This window comes from Benincasa hispida, chromosome 8 (assembly GCF_027475165.1).
Source record: "Benincasa hispida cultivar pf3 chromosome 8, pf3_genome.v1.1, whole genome shotgun sequence".
NCBI classification, from domain to species: domain Eukaryota; kingdom Viridiplantae; phylum Streptophyta; class Magnoliopsida; order Cucurbitales; family Cucurbitaceae; genus Benincasa; species Benincasa hispida.
Genome location: NC_143485.1, coordinates 48933512 through 48951725, shown reverse-complemented (window position 1 = coordinate 48951725; position 18214 = coordinate 48933512). Strand labels below are relative to the sequence as shown.

The window sequence follows — 18214 nt, the reverse complement described above, 5'->3', positions numbered from 1 at the left end:
GAAAAATGAACAAATCATATGACATGATCAAATGGGGAAAAAATCAAATAAGAATGGACGAAAATAACATCATAAGGCAACAACTTTTGAAATATTCAGATAATTTCTATATGACAGTATATGTATGTTTTTCCTTCGTTTTATTTAAAAAAGAGATAATACCCATACAAACTGAAACTTAGCTCCAGCAAAGCAACGTTAAAAGGCCTCTCGAACACAATTAACAACAATATCAAAACCAAGAAGTGCCACTCACAACTTACAAATGCTAATTTCTAAAAGAAGGTCCTGGCCCTGGTTCTTCGCTAGGACTAGGACTAGAATTTAGCTTAAAATCAAGTCCTTTTCCAGGAGATAAAGAACTTCTCTCCCTTCTCAGCTCATTGATTCTTGGACTGTACAGTTTCTGTGGCACCTGTGGGCTGTAGATAGGTTTGATGCCCTCTAGAGAAGTTGGGGATGAGCTTGTCACTTTTGAACCCTGTGTACGTCGAATCTCACCACGGCTTCTTGTGATCATCTCGTCAAGTATTTCGCCATCATCAATGTTGGGAGTTCTTCCCATTCGATCCTGAAAAGTACCAAAGCAGAGGAGAAACAATATACTGAGTTCAAATAACCTCCCACATAAACAAAAATGGAATGGAATGAAGTGACTGAATTTGCTTCACATACACCACCATTTAACAGGATGATTATGTACTCCTATGTCAAAATTTCACATTGTTATTCAAACTCTAGAAGGATGTGGATGACATCTTTGTTGAGAATTTCACATCGAAAGGAGAGGCCTCACAATCTTTACAAGATACATATGTTACTCCACTCATCGCCAATTAGTTTTGAGATGAAAACTCATGTTTATCTAATATGGTATCAGAGTCCATCAAATTCAAACAAGCATTTGGTAAAAAGAAAAAAAAAAAAAGAAAAAAAAGGAATCTGACCCAGGAATGAACCCAAAGAGATACCAGCTTGGGGGTTTAGGGAATGTTGAAGAATCCGCATTGAAAAGATAAAAGACTTCACAATCTTTACCAGGTATGTGGGTTACTCATCTCATTGTCATTTGGTTTTGAGATGAAACCCCATTTATCTAATAATCTTAACCATTACTTGAACTAGATGATCAACATATTTAACTAAAACAAATAGAGAGTTCTGATAGCTTACTTCGAATGACGGATTAAAAGTGATTGCAGGGGCCTCCTCATATTCAGCAGCATCCAAGTCCTGAAGATGAGCACCTTTGAAGAACTTGGGGAGCAAATACTGCCGTACAGGGACAAGAAGCATGATCAACAGTGGAAAAAGAACACCAGCAATTGGAATCCAGGTTAAACCAAAACACATCAGCAAATATACTGTCTGAAACAAGGTGAAAGTGGCAATTGTTTTGAAGGGGACAGTTTCCAGAAAGGTTGCATGATATTCCTCCAGCACCCTGAAAGTGAAATGAATTACTAATCAATCTTTAGTCAACCTTAATAGTATACGAATCAGTGTCTCATTTTCATAGATTATAGCTACAAAATGTATAGAAGTTTTTTCCTTTTACCTGTCCTGTTTTGTTAAATCTACCTTGGGGTTCATCAATGCATTCTTGTTGTGTTTCCATTTGGGGTTATTTAATTTTGTTTTATCATTGTCATGATATTTTCTGGGATAGGGGGTGGGGGAGGAGGAGGGCGGAGGGTTTGGGGATACTCGAAGTGTAGTGACGACAATATTAATGTAGTGTGTGCATATGGATGTCAACTAACTTGTATCTTCGGTTCGGAGCAGTGAAAAGCAGTAAAATCCTTTCCCAGAATTGATTTCCGGGCAAGCTCTCGATTGCCATGAAAGCGAAGTAACCCCAAAGAACCGAAGTCGGGATCTTCTTTAAAAGAGGCATAGCAGCAACACAACCACCAACCATTACTGCCTGAAGCAAATTGCTGAGACGTTGTTCTTTAACTTCTACTGGCAGAAGGTCATCAATATCTTTGTCCACATCGAAAACAGTTTCATCAACCGGTGCATCAATGTAGCCAGTTCTTGAAGCTAGTTGAATTGTGGAATCCTTCAACTCCTTCAGCCCCTGCTTAAGACAGAAGAACATGTGAGATTAAATAAGTAAAATGAAATAACGCAGGGTATTCCAAATGACCATCATTACCACAGCTGGTGGATTTTGATAAATTAAAGGAGTCTGCATCTCGTTATAAGCCTCTTGCATGTTCCGATAAAATTGACTTAAGTTCGAATTCTTACGGAAACTTTGCCGTGCTGCTGCTACCAGCTTGCTCCGCAAAATCTATTTTAAAAGAAATAAAACATAAGCAGTTTGTTTATATGTCACATTACAAAGAAGTTTATACTCGTGTAACTACATCACAGTTTAAGAGAGTGATTACAATCATAGAAATTGCACAAGTTGATCGATGAAATACATAGAAAGGAGATGTAGTCAAGAATATTCGAAAAGGAAGTTGATTGCTGAACATAATCTAAACACCCCATCAGCCCAGAAAATGGGTGACGCTGAGATCTCAGCGATAAAAGGGATAGTATATGCATACATACATTCGGAAAGAGAGGTTTATAATGACTACTGGTTGTAAAGTTCTATACTTCAAGGTTCAATGCAGAGAGAATGGATATATGCATATAAAATCAGATATCTTGAGAACTAATTGAAGGTATTACCTGATGTTTTAGGGTAGCTAAGCTTTTTGTGTGCATAGGAGACTGAGGAATTACACCATTGGAAGGTGGTATGCCTATAAGCCCACACAGGATAACCTGAGAAAAGAAATAGTTTCTATTGAGTTGGGTAACCTTTTCCCAATACATCAGATAGCAACTATTGGAGCCAAAAATCCAATATGGACCCACTAAATTTGCAGAAAAAAGGGGAAACAAAAGGAAATATTGTATTTCCATGGGGCAGCTTACAAGGAAACCTAGGAGAAGAAGATCATAATGATATGAAGCTGGTTTCTTCAAATTAAACTCTTTCTGTTGGGCAAGTTGAGATGCAACACTATGATCAAAGTAGTAAAGAACTGCTATCATGGTTGCTGGTATGAATGCTCCAACTATATACAATGGAGGCACTCTCAACATTTCCTGCATATGTCAAAAGTGTAAATACCTAGACATGCCACTGAAGATAGGTAAGTGTATGGCTTTGATTTTATGCAGATTCTAGCTACCAAACTATTAGAAACTTGGATATCAGCCAAATTTGACGAACCTTTATAACCGTCCAATTTGAGTAGGCACCCTGAGACCATGGATTGGGACTGAAAAGCCTTCTTGGGATCCCAAGTGGGACGTTGTTGACTGGAATGTAAGATAGGGCTGTCCATACGAGCACCATAAGTGGAACTCCATAATCAGCGATAAGGCCGCGTAGACAGCCTATATTTTAGATCATATTTCAGGAGAAAAAAGCTAAATCAAATCAATAGTTGCATGATGGTGGAAAGTAATTAAGAAAAGGGAGGTTCAGAACAGAATCATTATAGGAACACAACATATTATCCAAAACTATCTTCGAAATTTTATCTATATGTATTAAAAATTCTATATTTTCGAATTCAAAAGAAGAGCCTGTCTGGTGGTACCAGTCCCATAGCGCCATGATCTAGCCTTGCGACTTTGAAGAGCAGTTAGCAGAAGCCCAAAGGACAGCACTAATGCAAACATTCCATTGCCAAAGCGCCAAGGAGGTTGGAGAGCCACCTGATTAGGATTTTCCCTTTGGGGTATGCCAAATTCCTCAACAACACCCTATACAAGGAAATAGTACATTGGACTATGGCAGTTGTTCTGAACAGAATGCAAGACAATCAAACTGTTATGAGACAAATTTTGTAGCTTCCTCAAGAAGCTGGAATTTCTTATCAAGATCATAAGACGAATTCAACTATCAATTTCTTCTAATTAACAATGAGACTGAGACCAAGGACATCACAACTAACTATCACAAAGCATACTCACACGTATCGCCTGCTGCATGAAGAGCATGGCAATTAGCAGACCAAACAATTCTCCAGCAAGACGTGTGAACCTATTGATCAGGGAGCATGCACCCAACACCGCAAGCAAGAAAAGCAAGATGGCTGTCCATACACAGACCCTAGAAGTAAAATACAAGATTAACTTTTTGTTGCCACCAGACACCTATACAGTTGGTAAAGTAAATTAAACAGATACCATCCCGTCCAGGCTAAGAATAGTTCCTGCCCCAGTTCCTTTCGGTCCTTTGCAAAGTCGAACATGAACGTATACATCAAAACAGTTGGTTCAGCAACGCCAAGGATGAGTAGAGGTTGTCCCCCAAAGACTGAGTGGATAATACCACAAAGTGCTGTTGATGCTAGAGTTTGTACAGCAGTGAGAGTCCCGTCTATGACACACATGAAAGAGAGAAACATATCTGAGCAGACCACGACAAGTTTGAAAATCATAAAAATCATATCAGCAACCAAAAAGTATCCATACATGTATTCCTTTCTAGCTGCTCCCCAAACGATATAACGGGAATGGCCGAAGCAAAGAATATGTACGTTGTTGGGGCCAAGATCCTAACAAAATATGAACCTCGTGGATAAGTATACATTTCTAACTTGCTGAGGCAAGAAAATGGAAGTTTATGCAGAGATCATCTTTGGTCATAAGGAAATAAACCTGATACCAGCACGAAAGCCGCCGGTCCAATCCTGTCTGTAGCACAGAAGTCTTCCTCTTATATCATTCTTAATTCCACGAAAAGGAAAAAATGTTTCCTCCATTTCGAGTGGAATATTTTGTGAACAAGAAGGTTCGTGAACGGATTTCCCCCCCTTTTCTTTTGAGATATTAAGAGTATGAGAGTGGAAGTAACATTGAAGAGACAAATCAAAGTGGTAACATGTAAGCTAAACCATAATCAAGTTAACAGGACTCGAGAGGCCAACATGATGGTTAAGATTTCATAACTAATTATTCGATATGTCCTATGGACAGAGAAACAAACAACTCTAGATTCTCATAGATATCGAATGAGAGGTCTGAAAATTGAATGTAATACATATAGTTACCTTAAAAAACGCTACAAAGTTGAATGAAGTTAACAGAACTTTACATCTTTAAGAGTGTTCGTAAAGAATGGTGGGTATATCATTGCTAGATACAAATGAACAAATAAAAAAATGAATTAGTTAGGAGTGAGCCTGATAGCTCTTGACTCCACATCAAACACAAAAACAAGGGTGGAATTTTTCATTGCAACTAAGGTAATCTAGGCTAACGAACTTTCATCATTTCAGATCAAAACGAACTAATTGAAATCCCTGTATTTTTAATCAGAACTATTCTACTAACCGACTAAGAAGATCTTGGTAATGTGGGAGGGATTTACATCCTAAAGATGACTAAACTCGATACAAAATCAAAAGAGCATTAACTGCTTTTTAAAGCAAGACTTCAATAATTAACGACAACCCATTTTCCCAAACTGCATTCTAATCGTTTTAGACCAACCAAAAGCAAATGGGCATTCATAAAACAGTCCCACCGACTAAAAGCAGCAAGATTAGCGAGAACCCATAATTGAAAACACAAACACACTGCTTCAGAACAGAAGTTTCAATGAAATGAACATTAACCAAACGAAGAAAGATTAAAGCAAGAAGGCTTAAATCCCCAGATTACATTACTCAGAAGAACAAAAAAGGACATACAGAGAGGGGGAAAAGGCAGAAAAAGGAGGAAGATGGTTCACAGTTACATGACCTGAAATAACAGATTACACAAGAAATACAAAGGATAGAAGGGATTCAGAAGCACACAACAACGATCAGAGCAAGTAAGAGAGAATTTTGCAAGAAAATTGAGCAATGGGGAATTGGGGTATGATATTTTTTGGCGTGAATGAGGTTAGTGTGCGGTGACAGCCAAAGCACATAAATAACTCTCCCCTGCTCAGTGATGAGTGATGACACAGACCCACATTTCTCTCTCTTTTCCTCTTTTGGAGAAGAGAGACAGATTAAGGGGTTAAAATTTGAATTAATTTTAAATTTGACTCGCGAGCTATATAATTCTTGTAATTAGATCATGATTCTACTTTTTAATATTTTGTTAATTCTAATCTTCTTCATCCTTTATCATGTCGACCTTTTTTGTTTGAACGTGACATGCTTGCGCACTTGTAAAAGAACAATTTTTTTCATCTATGTCAAATGAGAATTTGAAACGCGTATGATCATAAAGTTATATTTAATATACGTATTACTTAAGTTAAATACAGTTTAACAATTTTAAACAAATTAGTTTAAATGACACCCTTTAAAAAATATGTAAAAAAATGTGTAACAATTCAAAGATAAATGCTAAACTGAACCTAAATCATTCCTTTGAGTTTAAGCTTCAATAATTGGTGTGTATTTCTTCTTTTGAAGATAGAGGTTCAAATTCTCTCGAGCTCCCTTATTATACTAAAAAAACATATAATAATAAAATAAAGTTTAGTCAACTTTAATTTTTTGTCTATATTTTATAAATTAGTATTCCAAATGCTCGCTTAATAGTTTGATAACAAATTTGTTTTTAGTATTTTTTATTAAAAAAGTTGTTCTTGATTATTCCTAATTTTGATATTATAATTTGCACATTCCTTTAAGAAACACTTGAATTTTTAGTCAGATTCTTAAAAAAAAAAAAAAAAAAAAAATTAAGATGACTTTTTTATTATTTTTGAAAAACTGATAGATGTCATGTATTTAACCAAAAAAGCCTACATTATTAGGATCACTACGACCTTGTTTGGTAACCGTTTATTTTTTCGTTTTTAATTTTTAGAAATTAAGTCTTTAACACTCATTCCACCTCTAAATTTCTTGCACTGTTATCTAATTTTTACCAAGATTTTTAATAATCAAAGCTAAATTTTAAAAACTAAAGAAAAATTCTAAAACTTGTTATTGTTTCTAGAATCTGGTTAAGAATTAAACTCTTGTACTTAAAAATATACGAATTATTATAAAATGTTGAGAAAAAATAAACCTAACTTTCAAAAATAAAAATTGATAAAATGATAAAATAATTCCAAACCAGATTTATATATTATTTATAATATAGCATGTAAAGTTGTTAGGATATTTGAAGGGATAAATGATATAATTGTGTAAGATAATATTTTCTTTAATGTTGTTTGTTTTATTATTATTATTATTAAAAAAAAAAGGCATGAAGATGCAAGAAAGAAAGAGTTTAGGTAGTGAAAGAGAAATTTATAATTTAAGAAAAAATAATATATAATATATTTGGAGAATTTGTCAGAAAAAATTCTCATATTACATAAATAGCAAAAAAAAAAATATATATTGACACTGTAAACTTCTATCAGTTTCGAATATGGATGGATTTCTCTCAATCTCTATTAAAGAAAATTAAAATTTTGTTATAATAATTAAATAATTTTCTTTATTTATTTATTTATTTATTTATTTTTTGTAAATTTCATACATATTTATAGTTTAAGAAAAAGAATAAAATAATACAATAATAGTGATAATAATAATAATTGATAATAATGGTGATGATGAAGAAGAAGAGCCATTCAACGGAAAGCTTTCTGCTCTGCCCCTACTCCCATCGGTTGTTGTAAAGTAAGATTGATAAAAAGCGATTGAAAACCATAAAGCCACATTTTCTCTTTACTTTTTTTTTCTAGTCCTTCCAAATCTCATCAATTATTATTATAATACTTATTTTCTTTTTTAAAAAAATTAATATTAAATTACTTTGCGATAACTAGAAATTGATTTTACAGATTGATATTAAGGGACATGCAAAGACGGCCAAATAGATTAGCAAAAGAATTGTATTATCGACTTATGGTTTTCGATTCAATTCTCTTATCCCACACTTTAATTATTATACTTTTTATCAAAATGCCAAAATGAACATAGTTCAAGTGACATAGTGTTTGTACCATCAATTTCGATGGTTACACCTAAATGGAATAAGGAGAACCCCAAATTTGGTCGAACCACAACATTGTGTGCTCTATTCTCTCTTCTCTCTTTTTTATTTTCATTACTTTTCATTGAATACTTTGTTTCCTTGAAATTTTTTGTCTTGGACTATGTTGTTTAATTTCTTGTTCATTGTAGTGTTTCAAAACTTAATTTTTAAAAACTAAAACTCGTTATCAAACAAAACTTGAACAATTTTCAATTTTTTGTTAGATATTTCCATGATTTTTTTTTAAAAAAATATCAAATAGGTCAACACAGGACAAACAAATGAAAGTTTAGAGATATATCTACTAGACACAAAATTAAAAATTCATGGACTTAGTAGACACTTTAAAGTTCATAAATCTATTTGACACAAAATTAAAATTTTATAAATCGATATACATTGTTGAAATGTTAATTGATCAAATAGACACGAGATTAATAAATAAATAAATAAATAAATTTTTTTTATTAAAAAAAAAAAACTCACCATATTTTGTTTTTTGTTTTTTTTTTTAAATGGAGCGCACATCGATGAGTAGTACTGGTTTGCATGCGTGTGTAGCAACACTTTTTAATACTTAAATCAATTTACATTTTTCTCTATTCCTATGTATAAAATAATATAGAAGGTGAGACGATTATATTTTATTATTTTATATCCTTTAATAAAGTAACATAACTTCCACTTCTATAACTAATTAATATCACTCATTTCTATATAGTTTTAATGTGACACACAAATCACATTTCATAAAAGCTTTGTAATTATTATTAGCATATTAAAAAAGTAATGAAAATAATAATAAAAAAAACATTTGGGAAATAATTTTCACCGTCTACCTTTATAGGTTGATTATCATAGAAGAATTTATTAGGACAGAAATAATTTATTTTGATGGTGTTTTCTCAATTGGTGATGCAATAACTAGACTCTATGGACTATTTTGTTAAATAACAACCCTATGTTATTTATTTATTTATTTGTAGGAAAATAACCACCCCTATGTTATTATCTTATATTATTTTATCCACTTGATTACAAATCACACGTAACTAAAAAGAAATTATGTAATTTAATTTAACTTTCTAATTGTCCAGATAAGGTTTCGATTTCATTGGACAGACCCAATAATCATTATTTTGGAGGCTTGTGTTATAAAATATCGTATTAAAGTAATTATTTTCAATATAAAATATAATGCATAGTGGAGTAAAACACAATACTATATGGTTAAGATTTGGTTGAGTTATATGCACCTTAAGCTATACATAAACGTTATAAAAAATTATAAAAGTAATTGGATGTATTATCCACTACCTCCATTATTCATTTATCTAATTAATATTTGTCACGTGACCATTTTTTAATCATATTTTTACTATGTCATTAAAGAAGAGGTATGAAAATGAGTGTAACCTAAGGTACACTCGAATTTTACTCAAAATTTTTTAATTAAAGAAAAACGTCATAAAATTTTATATCCTTGATAAATATAATCTTTTTATATCTACACTGATCTTGAAAAAGCCCAAGATAATTGGTCGATAATGCCACATTTGCCAAACTATAATGAAAAGTGGCGTAATCGTAATAAAACTTTATTGGTTGATCAATTGTAATGAGTCTGAATTGCAAATGTTATTAGATTTTTTTTATTATGTTTACTTATAATTACAGATTTGCCACATTTACTGTAACCGTTACCGTTACCGTTATTGTTTGACCAAAATGGTAACGATAATGACATCGGTAAAAGTAAAGATAATCATAAATGTAACATATTCATAATTCTCATACTGTTACAATAAACATATCTATAACAATGATAATAACGATAAAGGTAATGAGTCCCACGTAATTTTCAAGTACAATCAAATTAAGCATCTTCTATTCCTCAATTATATTACATGTTTTGACTACAAATTTGGAGGTGAGCCCACAATTCATTATGATTGCAAAATACAAGTAAACAACGACAAACGTAATCAACTAGGGCCCACTTTTTACTTTTTCGTTGATAGATTATGTTTCAGTTGGGGGTAAAAGTGGTCTAAATGTAATATAAAATTATATATTCATAAATAGGTTTAAATACTACACTTCAGTTGAATATTTTTTGTTAATTTATTTTGGTCTATATACTTTCAATATGTTCATTCTAGTATTTATACTTTCAACTTTTATTCGTTTTGGTTTTATATTTTCAAAATGTCTATTTTAGTTTTCGTACTTGATCTAAAACGTAATATTGATCATTTTTGTCCTTTCATTTTTAATTTTACAAAATAGTCAATTTTATAAAAAAGAAATATGTAGAGTAAAATAAATATTTAAAAAGTTTAAGATGAACTAAAGTAGAAAAATATGAAATCAACATAATACTGTTTCAACTTACAAAGAATGTAATTCAAAAATTAAAAAAAGTTGAAGTATATGGTGGCCTCTTATTGAGACTTAAAGTAAGCCAACAAAACCCAAAAGGAAGGTTTACTTAAAAAAGAAAAAAGGCCCAAAAAAAGAAGAAATAATAATAATAATAAAAAATAAAAAATTTAAAAGAGAAACTTTAGAATGTAAAAACAATAAAACTTTATAATACCATACCTAATATTTGTGGGTGGAGTACCCTTTTGGCTTTTCATCGAACAGGGTCCATGGCCCCTCCCCACGCACTCGCCATCTGACCCTTCATTTTTTTTTTTTTTTTTTTTCTTTTTTAGTTATTTAACCTTCGATTTGATGGTTTTAATTTTCACTTTTATATATATATATTTGATTTAAATCTCCTTTTGGTCCTATAGTTGTATTTTTAATATATCTCAAATTTCGACTATTTTTCTATTTAAAAAAATCAGCCTTTATTAACATTTTATTTTATATATATTAGAAAATATTCGTAATCAATTTTTTTAAATTTTGAATTGGAAGACTAAATTTAGATGGGTAGAAAGTTCTTAAATTACTGATTGATAAAAAAAAAAAATATTGCTTTTTTGAACCATTATCTTATATCGTCAATTGACCCAAAAATTTAAATTGACTAATAAAGATAAATTTAATTATATCATCTAACAAAAATAACTAAATTTAAATTTTATTACATATACCGGAACAAAATTTGGACACGATTAAATTATTGTAACAAACAAAATGCTGAAAAAAAAAAAAAAAACTCTATCTAACCATTAATTAATTGATATCTCCTCTTCGTTTGAGATTGGAGGTTCATTCCTTTATCTATGTAATTTTTGTCTTAAAAAGTGCTTCTAATGTTAAAATCAATAACTACCAATTTGAGCTTGATTTATATATATATATATATATTAATTTTTTAACTAATGAATTATTTAATAACCATATAATTTTATAATATATTGTACTTGTTTTATTAACACATCTTTTTTAGTTATCAAAACTATGTTTTTTTTTTAAAAAAAAAAAAGTGGAAGGGTATGGATTTTTTGTTTAAAGATAACAAAAATTAAAAATCAAAACAAACAATGTGAAAATAGTCTTATTTATTTGTCATATTTACTTCTTGTAAAAAAAAAAAAAAGACTCAAATAGCATTTTAACTTCTATACTATACTTTTGATCATCTTTCATTATAGTTATTGTATTTTCAAATGTTCAAATTTATTTCTTATATTTCTAGTAAATTTTAAAATTAGTTTATACTATCATTTCGCTACAAAGAAAAATTAACATCGGTAGCATTCTCTCTATAAATTTAGAAAAAAATTATTTGGTGTCTTTTCTATTATTATTACTTAATGAATTTTGATTAAAAAGAAAAACTTAACAGTAACAATAAAGAATAATATTAAACAATAGGTATTATTATTATTGTTATTGTTATTATTATTTGAATGGGAGTAGTAGAATTTTATCAGAAATACAAATATTTAAATTTAGACATTTAAAAGTAGACTAAAACAAATAATGAGACTGAAAATACTGAGGGCATAATAATATTTTTAATTCAAATATCTTTTAGCATTCACAAAATTAGCTTCCAGGTTTAAAATGATGGATATTTATGGAAAATTTATAATAACAAAAAACTCAAAAAAAAAAAATTAAATTAGTAAATAAATATTTCATGAATTTTAAACAAAGTTAACATGTCTATTATTTATATTATATTTACACTAGTGACATTTTGTCCATTTTAGACCTTAACTTCCATTCTCATTTAGTCCTGCATTTTTAATTATTTAATTTTAGTCACGGTACTTTTAAATCTTAAATTTTATTTCTATATTTTCAATAAATCTTAAAATCAGTCATTCAAAAGTAATTTTTTTAAAACCAGATAATAATAATATTTTTCTTATAAGCATTCTCTGTACAAATGTTTATAAAGAGAATGCTTATAAAGACATTTTTTTGGATTAGGTTTAAATAAAACCAAAGTATAAAATTAAATTTGTATTTTAACCTTCCATTTATTAGTTGAAACATGAATTACAGTATAATTTTCATAATCAAATTGTACCAAATTGTAATTTTTATAATTATATTGTATCAAGTTGTCATTTCGAGTTCTAATCTCAAAAATAGACTCATCATGCATTTGGTGACAAAGTAATAAGGTTAAATTATAAATTTTGTCCCTAAGATTCAGAGAAAATTAGAATTTAGTTACTAAAGTATATAAGGAGTATTTTTGAGATTTTATCAAACTATAAGAACAAAATTATAACTTTTAAAACATAAAGACGAAAATTTGACTTTCTTCAAATCATATGGATCAAATTTGTAATTTAACCAAGAAATAAATGGTTCAAATTTCAAATTATAATGTATATATTTAATTTGCAATGATTTAACAATATTTTTAATCACATTTTCACTCATTTCAAATTAAAACAATATATAGGTTTAATGGCAGATCCAGAACTTTATGTCAGGGACACAAATATATATAGTAAGAAATTTAGTCCATAAATTTCTAGACTTATGTTTATATATAGATCGTAAACTTAAAAAAAAATGTTTTATAAGACCATGAATTCTCGATTTTTGCATTTAATAGATTCTTAAAATATCAATTATACATCCAGTATATCTCTTTACATATTTAAAAAATTTACAATGAACATTAAATTTACCTTTTGTGTTTAATAAGAACGATCATAGAATTAATTTATCTATTAACTATAAAATTAAAAATTTAAAGTTAAATTTGACACAAGTTATTTTTTTATCTTATAAAATAGTTAATTTTGAAATATATTTAATGTTTATGAGATTCATTAAATATAAAATTGAAAGTTAGATTTATTAGTAATAACTTAATTACAAAATTTATGGATAAAACTTATATATTAACATTCACATAAGTGTAATCTTAAATATATTAATATCTGATTGTTGAATGAGAAATTTTAGACCAATCGTAAATTATCACGCCATTTACTAAATTAATGACGAAATTCCAAATAATTGAATTTGAGACTAATTAGAAGTTGATATGTGTCACAAATTGAAGTTGAAGACATAAATTAGCGAATTCCGATGATGCCACATGTTTTCTTCATAACCATTGGATTGAATAAAATTAATACGATCTAATTTGATATTATTATTTGGGCTAGAAGTCTAATTGAGCCCAAAAATGGACTTAATTTGACCCAAATATCAATTAAGACTAAAATCCAATTAGTTGGGCCCACGGGTCAGGTCCATGGACCAATCAAGCTCAACCCCACGAAGCCCACCTGAGAACTTTATAAATAGAGAAGCTCTTCTCATTTGCAGGGTCAGAAATTCTATGCTCCAAAGAGTCTAAAGGGAATTCTCTACAACCAGAATACTCATTGAACATCAAGAACATCTACACATAAGTGTGTGCATTTAAAGGATTAAGTACTAGAGATCAAACCACATCGGCGTCAAATCTACATCAACACAAGTTCAAATCCAGAAGATACATTTCTCCAAGAGCCACGTGCAAACATTGCTTCTCCAAGACGATCACCAAGCCCAAAGGTCGATTATTCAAGATGATCACCAAGCCCAAAGGTCGATTATTCAAGAAGATCATCAAGCACAAAGGTCAAGAAGATCAACAAGCCCAAGACCAATCATCAAGAAGATCAACAAGCCCAAAGACCGATCATCCAAGAAAATCATCTAGCCCAAAGGCCAACATCTAAGAAAATCATCAAGCCCAAGACCGATCATCCAAGAAGATCAACAAGCCCAAAAGCTGATCATCCAAGAAAATCAAGCCTAAAGCCCGATCATCTAAAAAGATCAACAAGCCGAAAGACCGATCAGTTCAAATTCCACGAAACAAGTTTCTCTAGAAACCTTGTATTAACACTGATATCTAGATTAAATAATACCAATTATAAAATAATTATATATTTTTATAGAATTATTTATCTAAGTATATAACAAAAAATTATCCAATCAATTTTCGTGCAGTTATTATAAAGGTCCAAAAAATATTTATAGATTTCTAAATGTATATAGGAGAAAACTGAAAAATATGTGGAAATAGTTCATTCATATATACAGAAAGAAATGTGTTCAAAACTAAAATAAAAAGGGAAATGCTTTTATCAGGTTCTGATCCTTGGACCTAAAGCACGCATGCTGACTACTGGCGTCCTCACAACCACTAAGGGGACATTTAGGAAATAAGTTGGTTATTATAGTCCTAAGTTATTATAGTTGGGTTATAATAGTTTATACTTGGGGCATAGATTATTATAGTTGGGTTATAATAGTTTGTGTTTGGGATGTAGATTATTTTAGTTTGGGTTATAATAGTGTATGCTTCAGGTGTAAACTATTTTAGTTTGAGAAGGAAATAGTAAACATTATAGTAAAGAGTACAAAATGATGAATGTAAAATAGTAAAAATTGTAGCAAATTAGAATTTTGAACTAGTATTGACGGTAGCTAATTAGGGAATACAAAATAGTATTTACTGTAGCAATAGGTGGTTATTATAGTCTTAGGATAGCTCTTGACCAAACACACTTTAAGACATTGACAGTAGGATTTTGGACATCGTTTAATCCCAAAGCCCTATCAAAAGAAAATTTGTAAATACCGAACCATTCCTATCACTACAAAGTCGTAGTAATAGTGGTAAGTCCAAGTCAATCCATAGGGAAGCACAATTTGTTTCGTGAAGTGAATTTTCTAACTAGAGCAGTAAATGGGGGGTTGTGTGTGGAAGAGATATATGCGTGAAATTAAAATAAAATAGTAAATGTAATCTAAAATAAGAGTCTATCTAATTTCTAGAGCAAGAGAGAGAATCCTATGTAATTTCTTTCATTAGGCATCAATTAATTGCACTGAATCTATCAATCTCTCAGCCTATTAGAAAATCTAACAGCCCAATTAGCTAAATTTGATATTAAACCAAATTAGTCTTAATTCAATTTACAATTCTTCCTTCTTAACGACATACAAGTTAAAATTGAATTGCATTACAAAATGGTTCAATTTTTTAGACATGCTACAAGTCGGAAAAGCCATATCTTATAGCATGATTAATTGGGAAAGATTATATTTGGGTACACAAGTTTGGTCAGAATAAGTCTAGACCCTAAACATGCGATCCTAATATGATAACTAAATCAATCAATATATGCATAGGCTATGACAATTTTACAAACAAGAATTTCGATAAACTAATTTTACAGATAAATTCATAATAATTCCATTAAGATTCAATCAAATCCATCCAAAGAGTTCACAACAATCAGTTAAATTAACTAGAAGTCCTTTAAGAGATTAAACATAGGGCTCTTACTCAAAGAAATTAGATAGGAGTTACCTCTTAATTCATAGACAAATCCGAGATATACATATGATCCATTGATCACAACCCAAAACAATAAGAAAAACTAACCTAAAGAAACTAAATTCTGAGGGGAAAGAAGAAGAATGAAGGTTAACCTCGGCTTCCATCAATTGGGCCAAAAAATTCAGCATGTTTTGACCTAAAGACAAATGGAGTTATTTATAGAAATCGTCGAAGCGTTGCAAACTTCAGAGCGTTTCAATGCTGCAGGTAGCGTTGCAATGCTGCACATTCTGCCTTATAGCGTCAGACAAGCGTCAGGCTAGAGTTGCAACTCTACAAAGCGACAGGCTAGCGTTGCAACTTTATGGTAGTGGCATTTTCGTGATTTTAACTTCTTTAAAGCCAGGATGCTCAAATCACCTCCAAATTGCTTCAAATTAACCATTTTCTTCACCAAATGATTAATTCTACCTCTTGATTGCTTGGTACCTATAAATAACACAATAAACACATAAAATCCATTAAGGCGCCTAAATTAAGCTAAGAATAATAGCTCCTTTTTAGAGTTATCAGACATATCCAGCTAATTGGTCATTATTTAAATATATAATACATATACATAAACATACATACATATATACACATATATATAACAATCTTTTAAAACCAATATTCATTTATGAAAAATGTCATCACTTGAGGGGGGCACGTGCCCCCTGGCCTGCAAGACCCAGATCTTGACTAGAATTCTTTGGTTGTTGGGCAAATGCATACTCAGAGCCTAAAGGGGGTAAACTTTTGGTCAAGTATATAAACTATGCTATGAACTCATAGTACATTAGAAAAATTGGCTAATTATCCAAACTATGTGATGAGAATAGAGTTGGATTCGTAGCATAGGAGAGGATGGAGAATCTTGGATGAGTTTAACACATGGGGAAGAATTTGACTAAGTGTTGCACAACCATGTGTGGAATTATGCACCACCAAGAGAGAAAATTAGAGTTGGATGCACAGAAGAATGAGGGGTGGACGCATAGGGCATTCAAGGGAGAGAATTTGTCCAAGTGTTGAGCAATATAGTGGAAAAAACCCTAAAGGATGGGGTATTGGACGCATATGATTGGTTCTATACATGCGATGAAATAATAATGCTTGTGAGATTTAACGTTCAGTTTTATCTAGTCAAACACAAGTGCAAATTTGACCAAAGTTCCTGATGAGTCCATGGTCGAACACAGGGATTGCTTGTGCATGCGATGAAGCTAAGAATATGATCTTAGTGCAAGTTAAAATATTTAAGGGGTTGATTGAATAAGCTAACTTAAACCTAAATATGCGATGAGAAATATGTTTAAATTGTTGGAGTTGATGCCTTTAATCTCGTAGGGTTCTATAGTTTGTAAACATTGTATGAACAAACTCTTTTTGTATTTAATAAAATATTTGATATTTTATTCATTGTTTATAAAATATGTGATATTTTAGTTACATTAACGACAAACCAATAAATTAATATCCAAGGTTATCTTTGTAACTTAAACATGTATGTGGAGACATATAGGTGGATCGTGTTTAAGTAATAACCTAAATGGTCTGTAGTAGATGGATAAGGTTGGGTACCTTATCTTGGTGACACTACGAGTATGGCCCGCTTTGTAGGTGTTACAATTGTTGTAAAATACTACAAATGATCTTATCTTGGTCAATCATATATTAGACATGCAAGCGGGGATATTTTATACAAAAGAGTTTGTATAAGACCGGACCACGAAATCTTTAGTCTCATTATAAAATGTTGTTCATAATATAGACTTACATTTCACCAGGATGACAATAGGTAACATGACCTGAATCCTAAGTGAGTTGTGAACTCCTGACTATGAGAGCAGTCCTTTGATTTGTATGGGTAAGAGTGGCCAGATCGCCGACTCAACAAGCCTACCATTTTGTGGATTCGTCTGATTGGGGAGCTGGGAACACAGCTACATAAGATGAAATTCACTCATTCCCCAAAGCAGGGGTAAGTAGATAAATTGCTCCCTTAAGGGCTGATTCTGAGTCTTGAACAATGTCGCGCCACACCTTCTCCTGGCCTGAGAGGGGTTTAGTCATAGTAGGACTATGATCTATTGTTCATTAGAGGGATCAGTGGTACTTAAGGAATTAGATGTAACTATAGAGACAAAACGGTAATTTGGCCCAGTTGTACTTACAGGCAATTTGTGAAGGGTCATCGTACTGTTGATTAGTTATATCCAATGGACATAGAAATATATCTGTAATGTGAAGAATACAACTGTCGGTCTTTAGTGGAGTGCCTGACAGTTAACGAATGTAATTAAAGAGTTTAATTGATTATTCATGTAGCGTTAGAGCTTCAAGCTACAGGTCCATGAGGTCCTCTTGGTAGTTCAATAGGATTTAGTTAAGAATCAG

At 31.0% G+C, this 18214-nt stretch overlaps 1 protein-coding gene across 1 annotated transcript; it reads right to left on the bottom strand.

The window, feature by feature from the left end:
• Nucleotides 1-64: 64 nt before the first annotated feature.
• Nucleotides 65-6044, bottom strand: LOC120083119 (putative boron transporter 2). Its single transcript, XM_039038676.2, has 12 exons — nt 4681-6044; nt 4495-4577; nt 4207-4399; nt 3991-4129; nt 3615-3780; nt 3242-3408; nt 2941-3114; nt 2692-2787; nt 2162-2299; nt 1764-2083; nt 1174-1444; nt 65-571 (listed from the first exon to the last, which is right to left on the bottom strand). The coding sequence occupies exons 1-12, from the start codon at nt 4782-4784 to the stop codon at nt 269-271; spliced, it is 2154 nt and encodes a 717-aa protein (XP_038894604.1). The 5' UTR covers nt 4785-6044; the 3' UTR covers nt 65-268.
• Nucleotides 6045-18214: the final 12170 nt, after the last annotated feature.

Excerpts from the sequence above, each read along its gene's own strand:
- LOC120083119 (XM_039038676.2), bottom strand. The coding sequence starts at position 4,784 with ATGGAGGAAACATTTTTTCCTTTTCGTGGAATTAAGAATGATATAAGA. Across the intron at positions 2,788-2,940 it reads TTCTTCTCCTAGGTTTCCTT|GTTATCCTGTGTGGGCTTAT; the intron begins GTAAGCTGCCCC and ends TTCTTTTCTCAG. Across the intron at positions 2,084-2,161 it reads ATCAAAATCCACCAGCTGTG|GGGCTGAAGGAGTTGAAGGA; the intron begins GTAATGATGGTC and ends TGTCTTAAGCAG.